This window comes from Pan troglodytes, chromosome 6, assembly GCF_028858775.2.
Source record: "Pan troglodytes isolate AG18354 chromosome 6, NHGRI_mPanTro3-v2.0_pri, whole genome shotgun sequence".
Lineage (NCBI taxonomy): Eukaryota > Metazoa > Chordata > Mammalia > Primates > Hominidae > Pan > Pan troglodytes.
In genome coordinates this window covers 164,991,069-165,018,228 of record NC_072404.2, presented here as the reverse complement: position 1 = coordinate 165,018,228, position 27,160 = coordinate 164,991,069, and the positions used below count along the sequence as shown (strand labels likewise).

Below are 27,160 nucleotides of genomic sequence, written 5' to 3'. Positions count from 1 at the left end.
TGTTGTTTTTTTAGAGATAGGTCTTACTCTGTCATCCAGGCTGGAGTGCTGTGATGCCGTCTTGGCTCACTGCAGCCTCGACCTCCTGAGCTCAAGCAATCCTCTCACCTCAACTTCCCAAGTAGGTGGGACTACAGGCACGCACCACCATGCCTGGCTGATTTTTTAATTTTTTGTAGAGACAGTGTCTTGCTATGTTGCCCAGGCTGGTCTCGAACTCCTGGGCTCAAGTGAGCCTCCTGCCTTGGCCTCCCAAAGCGTTGGATTAGAGGCGTGAGCCACTGTGCCTGGCCTGTCTCCGTGTCATTGTTAAGGTGATTCTTTGTTTGTGGAAATGAGTGGAGGAGAATATGAACAATAATGTAACTTAATCTTTTTTTTCCAAATGCTGTTGTTTCTTTACAAGAATTAACAAAAACTGCAATAAGAAGGAGACCTTTATTCTGTAATAACACAGTTTCTTCTGTGCCACTGTTAAACTGTTGCTCTTATTGTTGCGAACTGAGGCTTGACAACTCTGGTTTCTCTTCCTCCAGTGGCCGATACGACATGGAATCATTGAAGACTGGGATCTTATGGAAAGGTTCATGGAGCAAGTGGTTTTTAAATATCTTCGAGCTGAACCTGAGGACCATTATTTTTTAATGGTGAGTAACTGGAACTAAGAGGAATATATTCCTGTAAATTCCAAATTGCTTAGATTTTAAACTGAAGATATTCTTTTCTAGGGCGTTTTAAATTTCTTCTAAAGATATGTGCATGAATCAGGCTGCTTTTTTGAAAATAAAGCTCAATAAAAATGTTCAGAACAAAAAGGGGCTTGTTAGCTCACCAAACAGGAAGCCCAAGTGAGGCAGCTCTAGGGCTGTTGTTTTAGCAGCTCAGCGATGGAATTGCACATGCAGCCTAGGGCACTAGCTGGAGCTCTTCTGTTTGTTCCCCCTGGGTCCAGGGTGGCTGCCAAATTCCTAGATCACCTCTTTGGACATTTCCATACAGAGATAGAAGATTTCCCTTGCACTTTTTAAGAATTTAGAGACCCTTTCCCAGAAACCTTCCCAGCACATTTGCCCCATCTGCCTATGCCTAACCTGGTTAGAGCAATAGGAATGGATTTACTGTGACTGGTTTAGATTCTTGAAGACTTTCTCCTTGGGGTGGGGACCAGGAGAACTTGTCTGATGTTCTGGACCCTGGAGGAGGGTAAGTAGCTAAACAGGCCTCCAAAAGCAAGGACAATAGAAGGAGGAATGGATTTGGATAAACCAACTGCCTACTTTAGTTTTCTTGAGACATAGCAAGATGATTGTAATTATTGCCACTTATAGCAGAGGAAACCAGGTCAAGATGTTGTTTTTTTCTAGGGTTTAAATGTTACTGTAAAATAAAACTGAACTGAGTTATGGGCCCTAATTATATACTTAACTGATTTCATTCAAATGAAATGAAACATCACAGATAAATAAGAAGAAATATCTCCTCGTTCTCTAGTGGTTCTACTCAACATTACATGTTTTCTTCTGTGAGATGCTCTTTTCATCAAGTTAAAATTAATTATATGTACAGAATGCTTGCTTTATAGAGGGCAGTTTCATGTGACGTAAGCTGTGTATTAAACCTGCATAATTTAGGTTTGGATTTTTTTTCATGCAAGTACATTGTCAAATGGTCCCAGATCCAATTATAAAATTCTTTCTGATGTTAGGATATGAAGTGTTTTTAAGAATTATCTGGTATAAGAAATATTTGAACTATAAGGCTAATAGTTATTGGAATAACTATTAAATATGGAATAACTCTATAATGAATATATGTATTTAATGTATATTAAAGCCAGTCTTTGATTTTTTTTCCCTGGCTGTATCTTCACAGCTGAAATTGCCAAGTATGGCTACTGCGTTTCACAGGCCACTCTGTTTTCTCTGTACATCCACAGTGGTTTATTTTATTTTACTGTTTTGCTCTGTATTTTATTTTTCTAGAAATGGGATCTTGCTCTGTTGTCCAGGTTGGAGTTCTGTGGCACAATCCTAGCTCACTGCAGCCTCGGACTCTGGACTCAGTTGATCCTCCCACCTCAACCTCCTGAGTAGCTCGGACCACAGGTAGAAGCCACTAGCCTGGCTAATTTTTAAAAATTTTTTGTGGAGATGGGGTGGGGTTGCCTCCATTTGCACCCCTACTTACATTTCCCCCATCCTCTCCAGCCTTTTGTGCTGGCAGACATAACTTGCCCATCTGATGAGTATGAAATGTCTCATTGTGACTTTAATGTACATTTCCCTGATTACTAATGGGGCTAAGTATATTTTTCACCTACTGACTGGCCACTCAAGTTTCCCTCCTTGTGAGTTGCTGGGAATATACATGCCAATTTTTCAACTGTATTTTTTAGATTAATTTGTCAGTGTTGTTTATATAATCTGGATGCCAATCTTTCATAAATATGTACCACAGCGATCTTTTCCCAGCCTGATTTAGAAAATTTTTCCCTTTTCTGATGTCAGGAAGTCATTTTCTTATGATTTACTTTAAACACTTTGACATTTTGCTCTTTGGGGTTAGGTCTTTGACCTTCCTGAAATTTATTTCTGTGCATGATCTAAGGTAGGGCTGCAGTTCTTCTTTTGTGAAGTAAGAGTTCAAATTTGCCCACTTTTAAAACTTAGGTTTGTCATGTTGTTTAAGTATGAGTTCTTTATATATTCAAGATACAAGTCTTGACAGATATATGCTTTACAAATAGTTTCTTCCAGTTTGTGGTTTGCTTTTCATTTTTTTAACAATGGTTTTTTTTTTTAATTTCTTTTTATTATTATTATTTTTTTTTTAGGTGGAGTTTCGCTCTTGTCGCCCAGGCTGGAGTGCAGTGGCGTGATCTCAGCTCACTGCAACCTCCGCCTCCCAGGTTCAAACGATTCTCCTGCCTCAGCCTCCCAAGTAGCTGGGATTACAGGCGCTCACCACCACGTCCGGCTACTTTTTGTATTTTTAGTAGAGACGGGGTTTCACCACGTTGGCCAGACTGTTCTCGAACTCCTGACCTCAGATGATCCACCCGCCTTGGCCTCCCAAAGTGCTGGGATTACAGGTGTGAGCCACCACGCCCAGCAACAATGGTTTTGAAGAGCAGAAGGAGAAATGAGGCTGTCTGATCTTGCCCTCTCTCCCCACTTCCTCCTTCCTTCCCTGTTCCTGGCACTAGATTCACTAGGATTAGGGGAACTTGTAGCCAAGAATATATAAAGAACTTCTATAAATCAATAGGGAAAAGACCAAAAAAAGTCATAGAAAAGCAAGCCAATGATTTGAGTAGGCAAATTAGAGAAGTGGAAACCGAAATGTCCAATAAACAGGTGAAGAGTCAAGCTTAGCAGCTATTAGGGAAATGCAAGTTAAAACCAACTACCATCCAGGTGCTGTGGCTCATGCCACAAGGTTGGTTGAGTGTAAATTGAAACAATCATTTTGGAGAGAAATTTGGCAATCTCTTGTAATATTAAAAGCTCTTTGACTCCTAGATATATATCCTAGAGAAGTTCCAGAAAATGTGCACAAAGACATATAAAAGATGCTTACTATTTGTTAATCTGGAAGTAACACAGGGGTCATTAATAGGGGGGTGGAAAAAGAAAGTGTATGTCACTAATGAACTAGATCTGTATGTAACAGTATTGTATCAGTCAGGTGTGCTGCAATAATGCTGCATGACAAAACACCCTAAAACTGACTTATAACAACAGGCATTTAATTTTGGCTAGTATGTCTGCATCAGCTGGCCTATATTAGTCTGTTTTCACACTGGTGATAAAGACACACCTGAAACTGGGGGAAAAAAAAAAGATTTAATTGGTCTTACAGTTCCACAAGGTTGAGGAGGTCTCAGAATCATGGCAGGAGGCAAAAGGCACTTCTTACATGGCAGCGGCAAGAGAAAAATGAAGAAGCAAAAGCAGAAATCCCTGATAAATCCATCAGATCTCTTGAGACGTATTCACTATCACGAGAATAGCATGGGAAAGACCAGCCCCCATGATTCAATTACCTCCCCTGGTCCCTCCCACAACACAGGGGAATTCTGGGAGATACAATTCAAGTTGAGATTTGGGTGGGGGCACAGCCAATCCATATCATGGGGTTTGGCCAGTCTAGCCCAGGATTGGCTCGACTTGGCTCGGGTCATTTTGTGATTAGTGTGCTCCTCACATTTCACCTTTTCTGGGCCCAGTAGGCCATCCAGGACATGTGCAAGCCAGCGACACTACGGGCAGTTCTGGGAGCCAGTTTATATACCAACTCCTGATGGTACGTCCAGCCTGCTGCCCAGGAAGGAAGCCAGTGCTGGCACCTGGAAGGCGCCTGGCGTGTATGGGAGCACCAAGAGCATGGGGAGGTGCACTGCAGCAGGCAGCACAGACCTACAGTCTGTTATCACAGTCTCGCTCTCTGTAATAAGCACGTTAATAAGGTAATAAGGAGGTTACATTGCTGTTTGAATTTGCTTTCCTTGACTAAGCATCTCTTCATGCTCAAAAGTCTTTTATATGTCTTCTTCTGTGAATTCTTTTGTGTCATTTGCTCATTTATCTACTTGTATGGTTTTTGCCTTGAAGAAAATGTAAATTTTAACTTAGTTAAATGTATAAAGTTTTATCTTCATAGCCTCTGGATTTCTTTTTTTCTTTCTTCCCCTGAGATAGACCTTCCCTATTACATGATAATTTTTAAAATTCTCCAATTTTTTTCTAGTACATTTATAGTTTCTTTCCATTTTGTATTTGTTTTGCTGCTGGGACTCTGGACACTGTTCATTGCCCTACTCATCTCTTCCTTATGTATTTGGTTTGCTATGTTTATCATATTCTTTTTTTTTTTTTTTTTTTTTTTTTTTGAGTCAGTCTCGCTCTGTCGCCCAGGCCAGAATGCAGGAGCACAATCTCTGCTCACTGTAGCCTCAACCTCCTGGGCTCAAGTATTTCCCCTACCTCGCCTTCCTGAGTAGCTGGGACTACAGGCTCACACCTCTACACACACTCGACTACTTTTTGTATTTTTAGTGGAGACAGGGTTTCACTATGACGCCCAGCCTGGTCTCAAACTCCTGGGCTCAAGGGATCCGCCCGCCTTGGCTTCCCAAAATGCTGGGATTACAGGTGTGAGAAACTGTGTCTGGCTGTTTATCATATTCTTAATTCCTGATTGTAAATTTATTTCTGGACTTATTTTCTCCCCTTGAGTCGTCTGTGTGTTCATGTGCCAGCCCCACTGTTTGCATTTCTGTAGCCTTGCAAATGGTATCTTTATCTTAGACTTTTTAGTATCTGGAGTGCCAGTGTCCCTCTCAATGCTCTGCTTTTCCAGGAATATCTTGGTTATTTCTTACATGTTTGTTTTTCCCAGAGGGCTTTAGAAACAGCATGCCAATTCTAGTATCTGCTTCCTCCCCCCGTCCTCCAAAAGCATTTGTGTTTTTACTGAGAAGATGCTACATTTATACATTAAAGACATTCGACAGGAAACACAAAAATGCAGATACATAAGCAGGCCCCAGGTATTTTTCATAGTACTTATTTGTCAGGTCCTGTCTCACATATAAAAGCACACAGGGCACTTGCCACCTTCTCTTCCGCAAGGTGCATCAGTGTGGTGACCATGACAGGAACAGAAAAGGGGAAGGAAGCTGAGATCCTGGCAGAATAAAATGTGGCATGGAATTAAATAGTTAATATGTAAATATAATGAAATTAATAGCATTTATCGACCAGTTAAGCACTTTAGTCCATTATCTCAGTTCATATGCACAACTTCTATGAGGCAGGTGCTACTAATATTATCCTGATTCATCAATAAAAATGAAGCTCAGAAAGATTAAGTCACTTTCACTCAACTAATCATCATCAGAGCTGGAATTTGATCCAGTTGTAGACTCTGCACTCTCAACCTCCAAGCTGAGCTGAGCTGCTAAGTAAAGTTAAACTGCTTCTGGGAGTCTGGGGAGAGAGAAAAAAGAGAAATATGTTTGCTGAATCAATTGCTGCCGGCCAAGGGCCAGGCCTTTGCACCTGGCATCACAGCTGACTGAAGCTGCAGAATCCGCAGGAATGCAGAGCCTGGGGCTCCTGCTGTGTGGGACACAGAATGGGAAGATGAAGTCACCACCCCAGTGTGTCCCAGGTCTTTGTCAGAGGACGAAATGCTGACATTTCAGGAGGGAGGAAGACCCTTGCTGCTATCATGGCCCTTAATCCTGAGGTTAGGGAGCCAAGGCGGGGGTCCTGCAGGGGTCTGAGAATATCCATCCCAACCATGTCCGCCCACCCTGCTCAGGAAGCCGCCTGCAGGGAGAACACAAAGTTCCACTGGGCTCGGGGCAGTGCCGGAGCTCCCTGCCCCCGGCCTCCTGGGAAGCACCAGCTCGCAGAGGGACCAGCTCATGCTGGGATCAGTGCCCGCTCTGATACCTGGAAGTCCCTGGCAGCTTGGGGGCTTACTTCTTGCTGGGGTGTGGTCTCCTGGTCAGAAGCTCCAGTCCTGCTGGGGAAGCCAGCTGAAGGCACTCGGCTCCCCTCAGGGCCTCCCAGGCTCCTTTCCCGAGGGTCTGGGTTGATAACTAAGTTTGGAAATCCCTTGAGGGGTTGAGGTTCTAGGGCAGTGGTTTCAATGGTAGGGGTGTTTCCCTAGGGAACATTTCAAAATGGCTGGAGACATTTATAGTTGTCATGGCCAGGAGCAGGGAGAGGGGTTCTGCTAGCATCTGGTGGGTAAAGGGAGGGGGTGCTGCTAAGCATCATAGGATGCAAAGAACAGTGCCCTCCCTTGCTCCCCCTCCCCCACAAAAAAACCCAAAGAATTATCTAGCCCAAATTGTCAACAGTGTCAGGGCTTGGACATCCTGTCTTTGAGGGCTTCAGTTAGCACCGAAACCCTTGGGAGCTGGTTTAAAATGTGGAGTCTAGAATCCCCTAAACCCATAGGGTGCAGTGTGAGACCCAGGAACCTGTACTTTCAAGCATTCCAGATTATTCTGTTATAGGTAGACCATACTCCACATTGACAAGTAGCACTGCAGGCTGCACCCGGCGCATGATTCCCAAACTCTGGCCCTGTGTGGGTCTGCCTGTGGCAGAGGCAGCTGGAGAGCTGGCTAAAGCCCCAGCCTCCTTCATCCCTGGAGCTTCTCTTGCAAGAGACATGGCTTCCATCCCAGAATTCCATGGGTTGTTTTGTTTGGCTTAAGTGATTCCTTTTTTTTTTAAGTTGACAAAAATTGCATACATGTAGGTATATACCATGTTTGGAAATGTGTATACATTGTGAAATGGCTAAATTGAGCTAATAACAAATGCATTACCTCACTTTTCATTTTGTGAAATCTACTCTCATCAATTTCCAGCATACAACCCACTGTTGAGCACTTTATCACCATGGGCTGCACACTAGGTCTCTTGGACTTATTCCTCTTGTCTAACTGAAATTCTCTATCTTTTGACCAATATTTCCCCAATGAGAGATTCGTATTTAGATTTGCTAACCCAGTATGTGGCCTAAATCCACACAGGACTCTGGTCATCTGCCCTCATCTTCCAGTGCTACAAGTCAAGCAAAACTGTGGTGCCTGCAAGCTGATTTCATTCCCGGAAGCCCAAAGCTTTACCAGCAGGTCACTTCCAGCACACAGATAAGGAGATTAGCCACGCCTCTCACTTCACCTCCAGCTCCTCACTGTTCCAGAATTACCAACTATCCTATTTCTGTTCAAAGCAGCCAAAATTAACTGACGGCTGCTCTTTGAGGGCTTCTGCAGGGAGCGTGGACCCTATGGCCAGCAGGGGCAGCACCTCCCTCCCTCCCTCCACTAAAAACCTCTGGCGTCCCTGTTACAGAATGGAATGTGCTAGATCTCTCAGGGATGTTGAGGTACGAAACAGTTCGGGAAGACAGAACCAGAAGACGGTTCGGGAAGCCTGGGATCAGAGTGGAGAACGACAGAGCTCTTCGGCATGGTCCTTTGGTTTCCGAAGCAGTGCCTGGCACCTCATGATGGCTCAATGCTCGTCATTCATTGCCACTATGAAATATTCCTGAAGGGCGTTTCCTCCAGGCTGCGGTATTGTCTGGAGAATTATCGTGGCTCCCTGCTCAAGCCTATGACTCTAGGGCCACCATCTCTGACCTTGGCACCATCCACCCCCAGCAATGCGCAGATTGGACGAGGGCTCGCTAGAGACTTCATCCTGCACGCAGGCGCTGCCCTCTGTTGGCCATACTCTTTGTGTGCAGCTTAACTTTTCTTGGTTACCTTTACTTTTTTTTCTCAGTGGCTTTGTCCTCTGTCTCAGCGTGGCCTCCAAGGCCACTTCCTGCTCTGCCACTTGGTATGGTTCAGGGCTGCCCTGCTCTCCGTCACGGCCCATTTTTAGAGCTTTTTTGCATCGTGTAGGTTCGTGAGCATCTGTGTCAGAGGCTGATATTTACTGATGTGCCTCCCACATTGGGGATGGTGTTGGGGGCACGGGTGGGGTTTGAAACTGATAACTCTAACAGAAGTTGGGTACATAGTGACTGCGTCCAAACCCCTGCACCAAGAGACTGGACCACCCTAACATGGCTTCTGGCAGCCCAAAGTGGCATCCCTGGGACCACCTGGCCACCCTTTGAGTTCCTGTCTGAAAAAGCTCAAGGCCGTCAAAATCATTTAGTGTTTGTTCCTACCAACACCTGACAACAGGCCTCTGACCACCCCCTCACTTTCTTAGAGCATTTACGTTAAAAACACTTAAGAGTCGTACCGCCTTCCCTCGTCCCTTTGAGATGTACATGCGTGCGTGTCCAGGAGTGTCTTTCTCAAGAGCCTGAGAGCCAGTCCTTTGAAATGGCATCATCAGGAAGGATGGGGCCTGTCTCCCAGGCTCTGGGGGAGGCCAGAACCTAACTTCCATCACTGCCAGCTGGCACACACAGCTGGCCCGGCCACAATAACACAGACAGCCCTTTGTAATTTTTCACTCCCATGATTCCTGAGCCCTGGAATGCCCTTTCCCGACTCCTACGTTCTCCCATTAAACTGTCCAGTCCCCCTGCACAGATCTGAATGGAGCTCAGCTTCTCCCCTGTCAGTGGTTAATGAATAAGATCTGTTTTCGTAGCTTTAACTAAGGTCCAGCTTAGTTTATCTTTGACAGACCTACTTACCCTGCAGGTTCCCACCTCGGGCCTGGAGGGAAAGCCTCTGGGAGGAACACGGTCCTCACCAAAGGGTGGGAGACCAGATCGTGCCAGGGAGTGGAGTGGACATGAGCTCTGGGACCCTCTCCTCTCTCCCGGAATGGCTGCACAGGAAGGAAGGATGGAAGACGTGAGAAAGGCCACCCTGCCTGGGAAGGAGCTACCAGCCCTCAGCAGTCCAGAGGCTGCCCAGAGAGCAGGGAGCAGCTCTCCAGGACTCCACCTCCCAGGCCCAGAGGATGCCACCCAGGGGGCTCAGTGAGAATTCAGCCACAACCACACACATCCCGGGAGAGTGTCTAAAGATGCCACCAATCCAATATCACAGAAGGCAAGAACCCAAAGAGCAGAAGCCGAGACAAGGAAGTAGCCATTTTGGATACATGCCCCCCACCCCAATCCTGGGCCAACGTGGATCTTCAGCATCCTGAACCTGAAGCCCCCATGGTGGGCCTGTGGCGGGCTGGGTGTGGCTTCAGAGATGCTGGGCCAAAGCAGATCTTCAGCATCCTGAACCTGAGGCCCCCATGGTGGGCCTGTGGCAGGCTGGGTGTGGCTTCAGAGGTGCAGCGGCAGGAACTGGCAGAGTGGTTCCCCCAGGCCCAGGGCTGACCCACAGCGACATGGGAAAATGGGCCCAGTAGGTCCCTCCTTGTTTAGCTCCCTTTGGTCTTTCCAGGTCCAGCTTCACTGGGTCCACGGGGTCCCCATCCTGAGGTCACTGTGTTTCTCACCCCCCACCTGCCCACTCGCTCCCAGCCCACTGCAGTCTGACTTTACTGCCCATCACCAAAGATGCCAGCTGACCTTGACTTCTTGGGGGTAGAGGACAATGGGGGTCTGTGTTACCTCAACCACTCTATCCTGTTGAACCTCTCATCCTCCTGAGTGACACTCACCTGGTTGTCTTCCGGCTACCTGCAACCTCCCGGCATCCTCCACAGGCCACCTTCACCCACCCACCCCGTGAACTCACACTCCTTGGGGTTCTCTTCTGGGTTTATCTCACTCTGAACCCCCTGTGCAACCTGCACCCCTCAGGGATCACCGGTTATTTATGCCGATGGCTCCAACTCTGCCTCCTGCAGCCTCATCTTCCTCCTGACCATCCGCCCCCCCACCCAGCCAGCCACTACCTACACTTCCACCGGGTGCCCTGGACACACACGACTCACCAGGAAACAAAGGAACACCTCAGCTCCCACAGCCACTCTCAGACCTGCCCCTGCTGCACTCCCCACCACGGGCAGCCTCGGTCTCTATGGGTCACAGCCAAGCAGCTCCCCCCTCGCTTCTCTGTCCTCACCACTTCCACCAGGGGCCCTAATAAAGATGTCAAACCAGCCTGCCGTCCACTGTGCAGCTTGTAGAGATAATGCTAGAAATCCAGTTGGCCATGTCACGGCCCTGCTTTAAATCCCTTTCACGGCTCCCATGGCCCTTGGGATCCATCCAAGCTCCTCAGCTGGCTTTCCGCCCTCAGTGCTCTGGTGCCTCCATTGTGCGTCTTCCAGTCCCGCCCCACCCTCCTGTCCCTCCAGGGAAGTTCTTTCAGCTCTGCCCTGGGCTACAGGCTGGGCTGGAGGGCTGGGCTCCCTCTGCCCACTTCCCCACTGGACCTGCAGCGAGACGTGCTGGCAGATCCCAGCCCTAGGCTATTTCATGAAGGAGGCTTTGAAGCCTCTGGCGACCTGCTTCACTGCAGGAGTCCTGCACTGTGTCCTCTGGGGCCCAGACGAGTGGTGCTCAAAGCTGCACTTGAACAAGTCCTCGATCTTCCTGCCAGGCCTGGTTCTCCGCTGAATCCAGGCAGTCAGCAGGGGGCCGGATTTTCCTCCAGATCTCAGGAAAGTAGTCCTGGATATCTGTGTTCATAACTGCAGCTCCCAGAATCCTTCCCTGCTCCCCTCCCCAGACCCACCCACTGGAGAAACAAGACTCAGGTGGGCGGGGCAGGGGACCTGCACACAGGCAGAGGCCAGGGCTTTGTCACCAAACAGTAATCTTTTCATCACCATTATTTATTATATATGAACCAGGTTTTCAGCACAAGTCACACTCAACACCCTTACCCAACAGGAGGGGCGACGGAGGCTCAGAGAGGGAGTGTAGGGGGAGGATGTCAATGGGAGACCCCAGCCTGAGCCCTGAGCAGCTGGCCAGCCAGGAACTGGCATGTGAGTGAGAGGCATCCTATTCTCCTGCTGCTCCAAAGACAATGCCCGCTGAACAGGATGGCAGGCCACATCAGCAGTCCATACAGAAGTGAGGCTGTCGTTTCTTCCCCTGGAGCACCAGTGAGGACAGGCCCCAGCTGGGAGCCAGGCAAGGTGGGTGAGCTCTGTGCTAACCACACTGGGAGCTCGGGTAAGCATGAGGGCAAGGCTGGAGAGGTCCAGGACCCCTGCGTGTTGCTTCCCACTCCTGCCAGGCTGGCACACCCCCGTTCTTCACCATCCCTAGCACAGAGCCCAGGGCCAGGGGGCAGAGGGCAGGGCTGGCTCAGGAGCAGGGCTGGCCCGTCCCATAGCGCCACTCACATTGCCCCTTCCCCTCTCTCATCCCAGCTCTGGTCACTTAGATGCTGCCATGAGAGGCTCTGAAATCCACCCCCACTGCAGCCAAAGGCCCAAGTCAGAGCCAAACCTGCACTGTGCTCGGACTGACAGGCTGGGGTCAGGAGAGGGAAGACATCCACTGAGGGAGGTCCAGGTGGCAGGAGGCAGAACAGGATACTCTGAGGAGACACAGGAAAGGGTGCCAACATCTAGGACTGAGGCCATCTGGACCCACATGACTATGTTGCTTTTTGTGTGTGAATGTTTCTCTGCTTCAACATTTTCAGAAATTTCACATCTAGACGTGTCAGAAAATTAACAATTCCATGCCAGAGAAAAGGCCTTGCCTATAACCCAGTAGAGGCCCCCCAGTTCCCAGCAGGATGGTGGCAGAGCTGCTGACTGGGCACCGACTCCCCCGCCTGGGCCGGAGCACCCTCTCCATGAGGACACGTGTCCTCCTCAGGATGGGCTGAGTCCTGGCATCTGCCCCGTCTGTAAAGGGAAAGACCCCACCCATACCAGCTCCCCAGCAGCATCTCCTTGGGAAAGAGGGCAAACGCCAGAGCAGTGCGGGTATTGGAGCAGGACATCCCCTCGGCCGCTGCTGTGCCCAGGGCTCCCCAGGGCCCGGGCTGGCTGGGAAGACTGGGAAGACTTCCAGGAACCAGGCAGGCCCTGCGGGTCCGGGTCTCTGGGTGCCAGCAGGAGGGAGCTGGTGACCAGACATAGTTGTGTGGGGGAGGGTCCGGACGAAGGGGTTGTCAGGGACAGTGGGGCCACAGTCATTCCGAGAGCTGGGCACCTGAAAAGCACATCACATGGAAGGGTCCCGGCCTTGCAGTGGAGACTCCACTGCCCCCAACCCTCCCTGGAAAGCCCCCTCACCCCTGCCCAGATAGTCCTCAGCTTACCCTTTCCCTCCCTCCGTCCAGGTTAGGGCCCAGGTTAGGGTCTTGCCTTGGGGTGAAGCGCTGTGAGGATGGGGGAGGGGGGTGCTGGGAGCATGGTTCCCATTTCATCCCTGGTGGCCAACACAGGCCAGGCAGGAAGGGAGTTGATGTTCAGTCCCCTCCCCACCTTTTCTTTTCATGAAATAAATAGATGCCTGAATCCCAACAAGAACTCTAACCACAGCCTTGTCTTTCCCCTCTTCCCCACCCACACCCCTCACCCACACGGTACCTGCCCCACCCCTCGCCCACATGGTACCTGGGTCGGGGGCGGCAGGTCACTCCCACAGGAAGCGCACGTACCAGATGGTCTCATTCTTCAGCTGGGGCCCGAACAGGGGGTTCAGCTGCGCCAGGATGGCGATGAGCCAGCTGCCAGGGACAGCAAAGCATGGTGAGCCTGGCACAGGAGGGTCCTCCCACACCCAGGGGAGGCCTCGGTCATATTATTTTGGATGCGGCCAACCCAGCAGATGGCAGGGCCTGTGTTCCCAGGGTGAAGAAGGGCCCAGGGAGCCATCCACACTCCGGCAGGCACATGGGGTTGGTATGGCACTTCTGGGTTTGGTTTTGGTTTAATTTGATGTTCGGTAGATCTGCAGGATCCCCGAGTTGGGGCTGAACCTGGGGTTAGGGAAGAGGGGAGGCAGCCTCAGGGGCGCTTTGGGAGCGACTCCCAGCTGTGCCCTCACACACCTCTGTCCAGGCTCCCCAGGCTCCATGCACCAGGGAGCGAACAGGGCAGGCCTGGCGGGCAGCACATCAGAATCACCTCCTCTTATGAGAGAAGGAACTACCCCAAGACGTGAGGAGCTGACGGGTCCTCACGTTCAGCTGAACAGGAGAGGGGCCTCCTGTTCAGGCTGCTGCCAGGCCACCTCTGTTCCTTAGGCCAGAAAACCCTCAGGGACCTGCCCCACCTGTCATCACTGCTGGGCGTGTGGGTGGCTGTCTGGCCCCATCATTCATGACAAAGCTCCCAACTTCATTTGCCACAGTGGTTAGTAGGTCCCCACGCTCTGTCAGTGCCTGACCTGGAAGGGCCCCCCACGACCACATCCACACTGCTTTGTCTGTTTCTGCAGGAAGGATCGGTATTTTCCCTCTTTGAATCCCTCACAGTAGGTAGGAGGACCTAACGCCCAGGAAGCCATCAGAAATTGTTACCTCCTTTACATCAGCATTCTCTCCGAGTTTATGTTTTGTAAATATAATTTCTAAGCGTAACATTTTCTTAGAATGACCCCACCTTTCTACCTGTATGCATCCAATTTGCAGTGTGTTTTCTGTTTCCCGTATGTTGATTCAGTTGATATTTGGGATTACCCCACATCTTGTGTAGGCCCCGTCTCCCCCACCCTCCCAGCCACCAAACACAAGCCCCTCTGAGGCCCTGCCATGGGCAGATGAGGATCTTTTGTCAAGCCCTGAAGGACCTAGAAATAGCATTAGAGAAAGGGCCTCAGAGATGCTCTGTCCAGGAAGAATTTTGAAAAAAAAAAAAAAAAAAGTGGGTTTAAGTTAAACCATGTGTTAATAGTCATCATTATTTCTAACAAGTTTAGTTTTTGTCAGTAGGAGGGCTTATACATTTCTGGGTGCAGTGGCGTGTACCTGTAATCCTAGCTACTCAGGAGGCTGAGGTGGAAGGATCACTTAAGCCAAGGAGTTCAAGCACAGCCTTAGCAACATGGCAAGACCCTGTCCTACAGAAAATTTAAAAATCAGCCAGGCATGGTGGCACATGCCTGTGGTCAAAGCTAGGCTGAGGTGGGAGGATGGCTTGAGCCCAGAAGGTTGAGGCTGCAGTGAGCTATGATCCCACCACTGCACTCTAGCCTGGGCAACAGAGTAAGACCCTGTCAATTATCTAATTAGTTAACAGCCGGGTGCAGTGGTGTGCACCTGTCATCCCAGCTCCTTGGGGAGGCTGAGGCAGAAGGATCATTTGAGCCCAGGAGTTTGAGACCATACTGGCCTGGTCTCAAGACCAGGGGTCTTGACAAGACCCCATTTCAATCAATCAATCAATAAAACATAAGGTAAATTAAGAGAATTGGTTAATAGGAATAAAGAATCCATGACCTAATCAGATAAAACAATTTTAACTATGATAACATCAAATCTGAAATCAATGAAGTAAATTTTTTGAAAGTGGGTTTTGTCCTACGTATTTTGAAAAATTTGGCAACCCTGGAAAATATTCCAGTTGTTTCAAAAGAATCTGTTACCTCTTAAAGAATGAGCATCTCATCACTTTACCTGTCCTGTTTTGATTATTCTGAATTAAGAACACCCAACGATGCCAAGCTTAACCCATAAAAATAATGTACAAGACATAGGAAGATGGGAAACCCAACAGCCTTAATGCAGCTTGATTAACCATGAGACAGGCCTCCCAACAAACTAGAACTTGAACTTATCTCTTGGTTGGCAGCCAGGATCATCTAAACATGGAGCAATGTAACCGCAGGATTGGGATGGATGCGGGGGCAGGGTCTTTTTCTTTTTCCTTTTAAAAAATTTTTTTAATAAAGAGGGATTGGCTATTATGAATGGCAGTTTTAGCAAGAGACTAAACAATAGACACTGAGGATCTGCAAACTGATTTCCTCACACTCTCCAGGTATTCAAGTCCCTTGGAATGTTCTTCTATATCCCCAGGGTACCTATCCCAAGTTTGATGACTTACTCTCACCTAGTGGTTCTTTTTTTAGAGTCGGATTCTCACTCTGTTGCCCAGGCTGGAGTGCAGTGGTAAGATCTTGGCTCACCGCAACCTCCGTCTCCCGGGTTCAAGCGATTCTCCTGCCTCAGCCTCCTGAGTAGCTGGGACTACAGGCACGCGCCACCAGGCCTGGCTAATTTTTGTATTTTTAGTAGAGACGGAGTTTCACTATGTTGGCCAGACTGGTCTCGAACTCCTGACCTCGTGATCCACCCACCTCAGCCTCCCAAAGTGCTGGGATTACAGGCGTGAGCCGCCACGTCTGGCCTCTCACCTAGTGGTTCTAAGATGGCTGCATTCCAGTCACCTGGGGGCATTCATGAACAACAGGAATTCCCAAGTGCAGATCTCGAGAGTTGTAATTTCATGGGTGTAGGGTGCAGCCTGAAAACTGTGTTTGAACAATCACTCCAGGTGACCCAGTCAGGCACAGACAGCACTGAGGTGGCCTGCCTCCTTCCTTGCCCAGGTGAGAAAACTACAGCCCATGGGGGCCAGAACTCTGGGGGCAGAGCCAGATCCAGAGCCCAGGGTTCATGACTTCTGGCCCACTGCTCTCTTTCCCATTCCACACCACCTCCACTCCTGTTGTTTTATAGGTTCAGCCTTTCAAGAGGCATTTACTACCAGGACAGAAGGAAGAGCAGGCTAGGGTGAGGAGGAAAGGAGGGAGGACAAAGGAACTGGCTGACTTTGAGCTGGGGAGAGTAGTACTTACAAGAGGTAACAGCAGACGGCGGTGGCGACCAGCATGGTGATGATCACTCTGCAGCAGAAGAGGACACGGGTCAGGACAAATGCAGCCAGCACCTCACAAGGCCTGGCCAGGACCAGAGCAAGAAGAGCTCCTGGTGTGAGCTCTTTTCCATTGGCCTTCCTGATGCCTCCTGGACACAGGAGGCTGAGTTCTACTCAGGGTAAGAATAGCAAGGCAGAAAATAAAAACTGAAAGTGTCACCTCACAGAGAGGCCAACCTTGACCACATCCAAGTTGCCTTAAGAATCCTTCCCTTCATTTCCCTTCTCTACCACCCAATATTGCTCCATCTTAATGCAGACGTGTTGTGGAAAGGCACTGCACAGAGCTGCATTTGTGGCAACCCAACAGGGAGTGGTCTGTAGAATTCAAAATTCATGGAGCAAGGGGAAGGAAAACAATAGGCTAGAAGACAGGGCAAGAAGCAGGCAGACTGTGAGCCAGTTCTGAGGCCCAGTGAGTTGTTACAAAGAGAACAGGGACTAGCCACTTTGCATGTACTCAAAGAAGACCAGAGACAGAAGCTTCAAGTGCAGCAAAAGAAATTTCAGTCAAACTGAAGCAAGAACTCACCAAGATTAGCAGGAGACGCAAGACACGAAAATGGTTTACAAAGTGAAGCTGTGGGATCCCAAACCCTGCCTGTCTTTAAGAACAAAGGCAGCACTCACATGTCCAAACGGCCTTTGGGCAAAGCTAACCCTAATCCAAACGAGGCCCTTGATCTTTGATCTAAAGCACTGCAAGCTGGTGCTGGACACAGGAGCACTCGATCCCTTTTTCAACATTACTAAGCAGGTTGTGCCAGTCCTGGCTGGGCACTGAGTAGACAATGGTGAACTGGACAAACTCCAGCCTCTGGGAACATGCAGTCAAGGGAAGGGTGCTTTGTAACTGAAGATAATATGAAGCAGAAACTGGTGAATGGCGCAGCAATCTGCTAGAGGACCTTCGAAAAATAACGCCAGCTAAACTTATCCCATACCTACGAAGTGTCACGCACTGGTAGGTGTTTTAAATGCGTTACCGCAGGTCATCCTCACAGCAGCCTTTTAAGGCAGGAGTCGACATTATCTCCATTTTACCCATGAAGAAACTGAGACTTGATATTGGCTCTAGGTCACACAGCTAGCAAGGAGTGGAGAAACTGCGTCAGTGCCCACTTGTGCCCTTTACTGGCTGCAGGAGGGGTGACAGACATCTCCAATGTCACTCTCCTCTTTACCTTCTGGATATGCCCTCTCGCCCCACCTCCTGCCTGTTCCCGGCTGTCAGAGACCCAGGTGCAGAGAGACCTCAGAGGTGGCGTCCGGGGTCCTGGCGTCCCTCCTGCGGACGCTCGCTGCAGAGCAGGAAGCCGCCGCCCCGGGGCGGAGGGGCGAGCCGGGCCAGGGGGCCGGGGTGGAGAGGTCTGCAGGGCCTGCGCGCTTTCCTTACCCGCGGTTGGGTCCCTTCGGCACGAACCAGGGCCCGGCGATGCCGACGAGGCCCCAGAACGTGGTGAAGATGATGACCGGGAGAGCGAATGAGTGCGCCGTCATGGCCGGGCGCAGGATGCCCAGGCGGGATGCAGGGCCGAGCAGCGGGCGCTGCAGATGCGCGGGTCCCCAGCTGGGCAGCGCGCTGAGCATGCGCAACAGGAGTCGAGCACGCGAAGCGATCAGCCGGGCCGGGTCGCGCACGCGCATCTCCTGATCCAGCCCGCCGCGCTGTCACTCAGGACCTGCCTAGGAGCCCACTCGCTGATTGGCTGAGCAGGGCCGCGGACAGAGAGAAATGCCGAGGAATAGGGGCGCGGCCGCCCGGTTTCGGCGATGGGTTATAGGGTCCGCGTCAGCCCCGCGCCCGCACAGCCAACGTCACGCCGCATTCTTATTTCCAAAGACCCCTGGAGCTTGGGGTCCCACCCCAGCGGTCTTTCGGGGCGTCCCCTGCCCTTCACGCGCCGCGCCGGCTCGGCCCGAAGCGCCCTGCGGACCCGCAGCCTGGGCCGCCCCGAACCTGACGGCCCCGCGGGGGTCGGACGCGGGAGGAACGGCCTCGCTTTCAGAGACGCAGCGGGAGGGCGGTCCCCGCTGTCCCTCTGGCCGGGTCCTCAGCACGCGTTCTCCTCACTCCCAGGACTAGCCGAGCGGCGGGCGCGGACCGGGGCCTGGGGTCGGAGGCGGCGCAGCCAGAAAGGCCCCAGCGGCGCTGAGACGTTTGGGGGAAGGCGGGGGCTTCGCGTTTCGATGGCGGGAAGCGGAATGAGGTTGGACCGGCCGGGCCGGCGTTCAGGGACCCGGCGGGAGGAGGAGGGCTGGCGTCCTCGCGGTCATCCATCTGCAGCGAACCAGGCAGAGGCTTTGGGATTAGATCCTTGACTCCTTGCGTCAGTAGTTAAGGTTTGTTTAAATATAAAATGGGATGGCCCTTCTTACAAGGTTGCTGGAGGATCAAATGAATAGGCATGTGGAAAGCACCTAGCATAATAAGGCTCGGTAGTTTCTTCCATCAGGGCTGGAAGAGACCACGGAGCCTGCTTTCCTCCTTCGGCGTTTGGATCTCAAATATCCCTTCTTCTCTGGCGATCAAAAATCCCTATCTTCTGTAGAGATCCCTTTTACAGATCAGTGGCCTCCAGGCGGTATCTCTAGCAACAAGTGCTACCCCAAGCAGCCGGCCACACATATTCCCTGGCTTCATGACATAGGGAGGCGCAGTCCCCACGTGATGCAGAAGGGAAATGTGCCTGTCCTTGCACTGACCCCGTCAGCCATGTGTGCTCCTGGCTGTTTTCTGAAATCAAGAACCAGTTACATCCGCCCTTCTCCGTTCTCTAGTTGAAACCTCCCTATCCATCCTTCCAACATTCATGTAAGTTGGAGGTGGGCGTGGGATGACACCAAACTGTTAGGTATAAAATACCATCCTAGCCTCCGAGGGGTTTCTAAAGTAGTTGAGGAGTGATATATTCTGGTAAAATCATAATGCTGGACAGCGCAGTTCTAAGAGCCCTGTGATCAAAGTAGCCAAATGCCCATTATGAGAATTCAGAGGGTGGAGAAATCCAGGAAGACTCCCTGGAGGAGGTGAGATTTTAGCTGGATTGTAAACAATGGTTATTTTTCTCATCCAGAGTGTGTACATTGTTGAGAACACTGGCCTAGGATAAGGGTGCACTTGGCATCCAGGAGATAGAGTTAAGAGTATGTCCATACAGGCCTTCAAAAAATCACCACGAGGGCTGAGCGCAGTGGCTCACACCTGTAATCCCAGCACTATGGGAGGCAGAGGCGGGCGGATCACGAGGTCAGGAGATCGAGACCATCCTGGCTAACACGGTGAAACCCCGTCTCTACTAAAAACATAAAAAAATTAGCTGGGCATGGTGGCGGGCACCTGTAGTCCTGGCTACTTTGGAGGCTGAAAGGAGAATGGCGTGAACCCAGGAGGCAGAGCTTGCGCTTGCAGTGAGCCGAGATTGTGCCCCTGCACTCCAGCCTGGGGGACAGAGTGAGACTCCGTCTCAAAAAAAAAAAAAAAAAAAATCACCATGAAAGTTCTATAGCTCAAAAAAGACGGACTTTTTGAATTTTGTTCTGGAAAAAAAAAATCCTCTGTAGAAAATGACAGCTGTAAAGTGAAATGTATTTCCTTCTTTGCCTCTGCTCCTTTGTCTTGGCTTTGGCCAGAACCAAAAACATTGCTGAGTCTGAGCAGCCACTCATATTAGCAGCCTGCAGCTCTTACTCTTTTCCTTTAATGTCTTTGATGTTTCATTTCTGTCCTAATTTGCATGTGATTGCCTGTGTCATTTGTTTGGCAGCTTTGTGATGGTCTGAGGTCCATGAAGGGATTAAAACCAGGAACTGGCTCCTTCTCCAACCACTAAAGCCTCATCTGGGCCCCCAAGCCCTGGCTGTTCCCTGGAGCGTGACTGGAAGATGTGAGCAGCTTTGTGCTGGAGCCCTATTTCCATGGGTAAACTGTTCACCTGATCAAACAGCTCCCCAGAGTTCCACAGTACCACATATTTATTTTCTAGAACTTTGTTTTTAGCTGAAAGGGATCTTAGAGGCTAAGGCAATCCTATCACTTTACAGGTGATAAAACTGAGGCCCAGAGAAGTGAAGTAACTTGCCTAGGCCCACACAGCTCATCAGTAAAAGAGCCAGAACACATGGCCGAGACTTCTTCCTAATCCAGCGTCTCCTCCACACTCCCAGCTCACCCCTAGGGTTTGTGCCCAGGCTGAGGACACTATTTTCAGAGGCACTAATGTGAGGCAAAGGGCATGTTACCAGACACAGCCCCGCCTACCCCGGTCCCCTGAGGTGGAGCTGTGCATTCCGCTGGCTTCACAGTTCCCCTCTGCCCTGGCAGCTTCTGGTTGGTATTGGCGCCACCGACTGCTCTGCCACGGCTCCTCAGTGAGTGCTTTGGGTGTGATTGACAAGTTTCCATGACATCTCCCAGGGAGTGGGGTCCTGATGTTGGTGACATCTCTATCGTTCATCTTCTCATGGGGCTGATGAATTCCTAGAAAGGGTAGAAGGAGAAGGAGCCACTGAAAGAGGCTCTTTAAAACTTCCCTGAGTGTCCCCCAGTGCAAATGAACAGGAGCCCCAGGACACTTGAAGGCCCTAGGAAATCACACCTCAGAGCCACAGATGCATCCTAATGCTCTCTGCAGACGGGGCACATGTCGGAGGTGAGGACAACAGCTCCAGATGTCTCTGTCTTTGCAAATAAGGCCTGTGACATTTAATGATGTAACCACCTACCTTCCACCCATTGTTCTGGTGGCCATGAGTAGAAGGAATTATACCAGGATGTGATAAGAAGGAATTAGGAGCTGGGAGTCTTGCTGGGTGAGGACCTTGGCCCCTTGCTTGCTTGCCATCTAATAGGGGCACTCCTGGCCTGTGGGGTCAGGGAGAACTAGACCCAGAGCATGGTTGTCTCTGTGACTAGTTGAGCCTGTTTCTCCTTCAAGGGCCCTGGCAGTGGGAAAACATATTATGACAATTGCACTGTTTTATCAGCCCTTGGCACTCCTGAAGTTGCCCTGAAATAAACATCCCTATCTGTATGCCAGGCCCTGCCTGTTTCTGGAGCTCTCTTAGGTTTACAACCTACCCCCGCTGTCCCAAATTGATAGGGTGAGCCCAGGGCATTAAATGGGTGGTGCAAGTCAGGCTTCAGGACTGACACGGGTCTATGTGCGCTCAGTGTGGGTTAAGGGGCACTGGGCTGTCTTTCTCCCTACGGTGCATGCTGCTGCCAAACCAGAGATCACTTGTAGACTTGAAAGGGAACATGAGCTTTGGGTGAAGGATTCCCAGCCCCCAACAGAGGCCAAAAAGCTACCACCCAGCCAGGTAAGCCTTGATGGAACATCTCTTGCACAAAGATCACCATGTTCATTGAGCCTTTAGTGCCTCCTGGGCTCTGATCAACCCACGAATCAGTATCTCCGCAGCACTTCCTGTGGTTTGGATTCAGGTTTTTCACTTCTGTTTCCTGCCTTTATGATAGGAGTTTGGGTAACCTATGAGAAACACAGCCACAGTGTAAACCTCTTGAGACAAGCTACACTGATGGGACAATCAGGGTGAGGGCAATCCGGCACCGTGGCTATGTCAGCTCATGCGTGCTCTTTCAGGAGGACATGTCTCACAGACACAGATCTTCAGCTCTGACATGCTCGATCTCACAAGCCCTTTTCTGAAACCTCCATCATGTGCTTTCTGATTCTCTACAGGCAGAAGGAAAATAAAGTATGCATTTTATGATACGACTCAGCTTGGAGGGATGAAGTAGAAGGTCCTCTCTGCACCTCATGGCAGGCTGCTGACGGCAGATATTTAACCGGGCTCACTGAACTGGGCAGTCAGGGAAGGGTCGGCTCCTGCTCTGTCCAGCTGTCTTCATAAGGGACTCTGTGACACTTTTTATAAAGATGACTTTGATTTCTGCATAAGAAGGCTTCCCAAGCTTGCTGTCTAGCAGTGGCTGCTACAGGGAATTATTCACATGGCAGCAAGAGAGCCCTGGCTCCCTGGACCAGGACATTCCCTTTGTGTGTGTTGGAATGAGAGCAGGAGGAGTGCTGGTCAGAAGCCCCTCCCCAGGGCTCTGTGACTTCAGTGTTCTCAGACGAACTGGGCCGCTCCTCTGAGCTGGGATGCTGACCCACACTTGTCCCCGGCTCTGGCATCCACAGGACACTGCTCGTTCTGTCAGCTTCTCTGAGCTCCTGGTCCTCGCTTAGGGACACACAAGACAGAGATGTGTTGAAATAGACTCTGCTTTATTCAGGTAGCAAAAGGTTAGGAATCAAACATGGTTTTTAAAACCTCCTTTCGTCTTTGAAAATAGAGGACAGAACATCCCTGGGCCAGTCACAGTTACTGTATTTGGCTAAGCACACACCTGTATGAGGGACCTGCCCCTCCACACTGTTCTGATAGGTACTTAGCACCCTAGAAACTCACCCTCTGCAGGAGAGAGAAGCAAGGGTCTGGAGCACGGTCACATACTCTAAGGTATCTTCCAGGACAGGGGGCTGGGCTCCTTCACTCCCACCTGGAGTCGCTACGGCTATTGGGATCAAACTACCAGTTACATACTGGTTACTTGGAATGTCAGACCCGGTGGGTATCAGTCATCAGGGAGAGGGAGGGGAAATGCCAGGACACGTACATACGGATGCTGTCAAGACTACAGGCGAGGAGGAGGGTGGCGACAAGCGCTGGGACTCCAGCCAAAGCGGGAGTGCATGCTTCTTCCCCTCCCAGAGCCCTGTGGTTTTTCTTCTTGTGAGGCATAAACAGGAAGCCTCTCCAACAAGGGGGTCTCCAGCACTAGGGGCTGAAACTCAGCCAGCCTCTCCAAACAAAGCAAAGGGGCCAGCCTGGGCCAGGGCCTCTGATAAGGATGCTCACTGTGTTTCCACGGGGGTCCTGAATGAGGAAGTTCAGGAATAAGATGGCACTCATCTTCTTCCTTCTTGGCCATTGGCTGACAAAGGGGAACGGAGCAGGCCTGTGCCCCTCGAGAAATCGGGTAGTGCAAATTTTATGACAAACAGCATTCTCAGTGGCCCCGCTGCACAGGGACCCCCTTTCCCACCACCTAAGGAAGGCACTGGACGGTGTCCTCGGAGCACGCTGATGCTGACGTGGAGAGGGCGAGTTGCTTCCCCTAGCTTCCACCTCAGCTCCAGAACTACTCCCACAGAGACCCACTCACGGCTGCTCACAGGATGGCCTCCTGCTCTGAGGGATTCTTCAAGGATGAAGAGGCCGCAGGAAGCATGTGTGCTGGAACAGCACCTTGATGTGGAATCCCTGTGGGTAGGGCAGAGGCTATAGCCCCACCTAAAAAAGCCTTTCTCCCTCCCCTTCCACGAGTTCACATCCACAGTGCCTGACCTGGGCAAGTTCCTGAACGCCCATGGAGACGGTGATGGGGAGAAGGAGGCCTGTGCGTGCCTTAGCCACGCAGATAGTAACACCTCCCAGAGCTCCCGCACCACAGGCCTGTGGGGTCCCTCTGACCGCCAGACCCACAGGGCTGGGAGACATTTCCACAGGTCAAAGGCAGAAAGCAAGAAAGGAATTCCTGACTAGAACTGAAAATGACACGAAAGCAACAGTGCTAAGGCTAAGTGCTGGGGTGGGGATGAAAGGGCAGGTGGGGTACTAGGGTACCTGCGGTACCGGGGAGGGGCTCGGACGCCAGCATCTACCCTGGGAATGGGAAGGGTACTCAGACAGCAGCTTCTACCCTGGGAATAGGAAGGGTACTCAGGTGCTCAGATGCCAGCATCTACCCTGGGAATGGGAAGCGGCAGACTATGGAGAAAGGGCCCACCCACAGGGGCCTGCGGCACAGCACAGGACCTGCCTGAGCCAGGCAGCAAGCAAGCTGGGATGGATGGCGCCCACTTCCTGCCTGTTTAAAACAAGTATCAGGCAGGGCAGAGAAACCCTGCCTGCTGACTTGCCTCATTTCCTGCCCATGGTTAAGGAAGGCAGAACCTAGACAAAATCATCCTCCTCCTGATAAGCGGCCTCCTGAGCCTGCCAAGACGGAGCTGCCCTTGGAAGGAAAAGTGCTTCACTTTAGGTGGAAGGAAGATGGGCGAGGAGGGTGTGAACCTAGCCAGAAGCCCCTCTGTGCCTCTAGGGCGGTGGTTCTGTGGTTCTGAAGCTAGAGCAGGCCCAAAGTCCCTGGAGGAGGTTGTTCAAAGCCCTTGTCACTGAGCGCCCATTCGGGGATGTCTCAGTGGGCCCTGGAGATCCTGGTGCAGAGTCCCCAGGGCAGCTCAGAGAAGAGTGGACTAGCCTGTCGTGCAGATGGTGCATTCAGAGAGCAACTCCTACAACAAGGACTTTGGAGACAAATTCCTACCTGTCCCACTAAGGACGAGGATGGGGCAGATGGCAGCTAAGTCCACACTGCAGCCAGAGGTCTTTCAGGGAGCTCGAGGCTCTCATTCACTAATCCTAGGGCAGATGGGGAGTCAGCAGGCACTTGGATTCTCTGCTGCCACTTCATGGAGAGGGAAACTGAGGCACAAAGAGGAAGGGATTAATCAGACCACTGCCTGCAGCAGAGCTGGGGCTGCATCCCAAGCCTCCCAACTCCAACTTGGTCCCATCCTCTCCTGGGTAAACCGGGCCGGGCATGCCACGGGTCAAACGCGGCTCGGCTCTGCGGGAAGCACCAGACCCCCTGCCAGAAGAGCCCAGCTCCACCATCTGGAGCTGCAGGAAGAGAACTTTCTTGGGTGCTCTGTGCAAAGGGCTTGTGATTGTTTCGCCCTAAAGGAAGCCCTGGGAAGAGGTAGAGTTCCGCACGAGACCAAGGCCTCACTGCTTCTGCTGTGGGAGCCAGGGTAGGAAGTCCCAGAACAATGCCTCTGGGGGCTCTTGCAGCCAGGCCAGCTGTCCCTAGAGCAGGGGCAGCCTCCCCCTCTAACAAGGTGGTCTTTCCCATTCCCACTTAGGCTGTGGGCAGCCTCCCTGGAACATTCCCCAGGGATGTCCAACAGTCTCCCCTACCAGGACACTCCTCTTGCCACCAAAACTCAGGGGCTGAAACCTTTCATGATGGGGTTATTTTCTGGAGCACCTTAAAAATGAACTTGAGATATAGAACCTTCTGGCACATTTGTGTGCTGTGAGGCATGGCTGTGCTGAGTGGGGCCTCAGGAAACAGGTCATGTACCTCCTAATACCCCTGCTGCTCTGGGACGCCACTGCCCACTTCCTGGTGCTTAGAGACCATCGCCACCAGCAGAAGATCCTAGGGCAGCCTAGAATCTGCAGAGCCTGTCCCAGTGATCACAGAGGCGTCTCCAAGGCAGTCCCAAGGACTCCCTGTCCCTCAGGACATCCCGGGGGCCTCCTGGCTGGTGTGGGGGTACAGGAGTCTCTCGGGAGGCTCCATGATGCAGTCCTTCAGAACCTCCGCTGCTTCCCTGGAGGGCAGGATGGGTGGCTTCTGGGTCCTGGGCTCCTCCACATAGAGGGCTCCCATCTCCTCCTTCCTGAGCCTGGCGCCTGTGAGGGAGGAAGGAGAATACAATTAGACTGACTGACAGTGACCGCCTTCCACATCCAGCTTCGCCCAGGGGCTGTTTGGTGAGGAAAGCTTGGCAGAACAGACTGAAGTCAGGACCACGACTGCTCTTTGCAGCCCTCATCTGTTCCTACTCTGTTCATTCTTTTATCCTGAGATAGGGGATCTCAACTGGGGGCGATTTTGACCCCCAGGGGCCATTTGCCAATGTCTGGAGATGATTTTCGTGGTCACAAATGGGGTGTGTGCTACTGGTATCCAGTGGGTATCTAATAGGTAGAGGCCATGGATGCTGCTCAAGTTCCCACAGTGAACAGGAAGGGCCCCCAACCGAGATTACCCAGCCCCAGCATCAACATTGCCAAGGCTGAGAGCCCTGCCTGGAAGGAGGCATTGGTGCGTAGTTTGCTAGTGTTTCGACCAATCTGTGCTGGTCCTGTTGTCCCTGTGGAAAGAGTAACTTGCATCAGGGCACACCTGACATCATTTTTTTCTCCTTAGCACCCACAGGGCTGGACACAGAGCAACTCACCCAGCCCTCTCTCGGCTTTCCCTTTCTCTTATCAGTGAGGGGTCTCTTTTCTTCTCCCCACCTGCCCTACTGTGGCTTCAGGGCCACCTTGCTTCCTACAGAGCCTCTGTCAGCCATGAGATCCAGTCCCATTTCTGGTGACCACAGACTCAGAGGTGAAAACTGGGAGCAGCAACAGCTGGAAGGAGACCAGCTAGAGACGCCAGGAGAGAGAGCACTGCTCCATCCTTGTCAAGTGGCCGCGAGTGGTCTGGAGAACCCCAACAACGGGCATATTTTCTTTGGTTTTCAGTGACTACTTGAAGAGAAAAATTTCCTGTCTGTGGCTTTCAGTAACTTGCCCTCCCTTCTAATACAGCTTCCCCCTCAAGCAAGTTCTTGACCCCAGCCCTCCGGTCCAGAGAGGCTGTTTCTGTTCTCCCCTGCCCCGTGAGATTTCTGCCTGAAAGCCCCACCATCTCCTCCACATCTCACCTCCTCCACAGCCACATGGACCTCTTCCCTCTTGAAAATTCCTGCACGGTCCAGAGTCCATACAGCCCCACTTAGAATGTGATGGCGCTGCCTGGGGCTGGTCAGCCCTCTCCTTACTCCCAGCAGTGGTCTTGACCTTTAACTAGTACCATTTGCACCACCTGCCAGGCATTGTCCTGAGTGTTTTCCACACACAACTCATTCGGCAGATGAGAAACCAAGGCATCAAAGGACAGACTTGCCCAAGGCCACACAGCCAGTTGGGGGCAGAGCCAGCACAGCACTGTCACCAGGGCAGACAGGCTCTAGAAATGCACGCTCTCTGCACTAAGCCCTGCTGCCTAGAGCACATGTGCATCA

At 51.2% G+C, this 27,160-nt stretch overlaps 3 protein-coding genes across 21 annotated transcripts in view; 1 reads left to right on the top strand and 2 right to left on the bottom strand.

Annotated features, from left to right (window-relative positions):
• ACTR3C (actin related protein 3C) overlaps window positions 1-11,345 on the top strand; it is a 340,014-nt gene extending 328,669 nt beyond the window's left edge. For 2 of the 10 annotated variants that reach the window (XM_054655287.2, XM_063815791.1), the window contains 3 exons: window positions 537-647; window positions 1,983-2,105; window positions 4,229-4,318. In XM_054655287.2, the coding sequence (XP_054511262.1) occupies window positions 537-647; window positions 1,983-2,093 (222 nt within the window). In that variant the 3' untranslated portion in view covers window positions 2,094-2,105; window positions 4,229-4,318. Of the gene's footprint in view, window positions 1-536; window positions 648-1,982; window positions 2,106-2,833; window positions 3,092-4,228; window positions 4,662-7,558 lie in introns of those variants that run through there. The other 8 variants (XR_010159049.1, XR_010159050.1, XM_054655288.2 and 5 more) reach the window with 8 other exon arrangements.
• Window positions 11,231-17,909, bottom strand: ATP6V0E2 (ATPase H+ transporting V0 subunit e2). 3 transcript variants are annotated; one of them, XM_003318873.6, is made up of 4 exons: window positions 17,659-17,909; window positions 16,183-16,230; window positions 12,996-13,108; window positions 11,231-12,588 (listed from the first exon to the last, which is right to left on the bottom strand). In XM_003318873.6, exons 1-3 carry the CDS (start codon window positions 17,907-17,909, stop codon window positions 13,015-13,017), a joined length of 393 nt encoding a protein of 130 aa, XP_003318921.5. In that variant the 3' UTR covers window positions 11,231-12,588; window positions 12,996-13,014. The 3 variants fall into 3 exon arrangements, with proteins under 3 accessions (XP_003318921.5, XP_024213851.3, XP_054511273.1); XM_024358083.3 differs by having other exon boundaries at window positions 13,040-13,108; window positions 17,659-17,908; XM_054655298.1 differs by lacking the exons at window positions 16,183-16,230; window positions 17,659-17,909.
• A 2,310-nt stretch (window positions 17,910-20,219) lies between these two features.
• Window positions 20,220-27,160, bottom strand: part of ZNF862 (zinc finger protein 862) — a 31,158-nt gene continuing 24,217 nt past the window's right edge. For 5 of the 8 annotated variants that reach the window (XM_016945342.3, XM_024358081.3, XM_016945341.3 and 2 more), the window contains one exon: window positions 22,500-25,775. In XM_016945342.3, the coding sequence (XP_016800831.3) occupies window positions 25,600-25,775 (176 nt within the window). In that variant the 3' untranslated portion in view covers window positions 22,500-25,599. Of the gene's footprint in view, window positions 20,743-22,499; window positions 25,776-27,160 lie in introns of those variants that run through there. The other 3 variants (XR_008536298.2, XR_001714519.3, XR_001714520.3) reach the window with 3 other exon arrangements.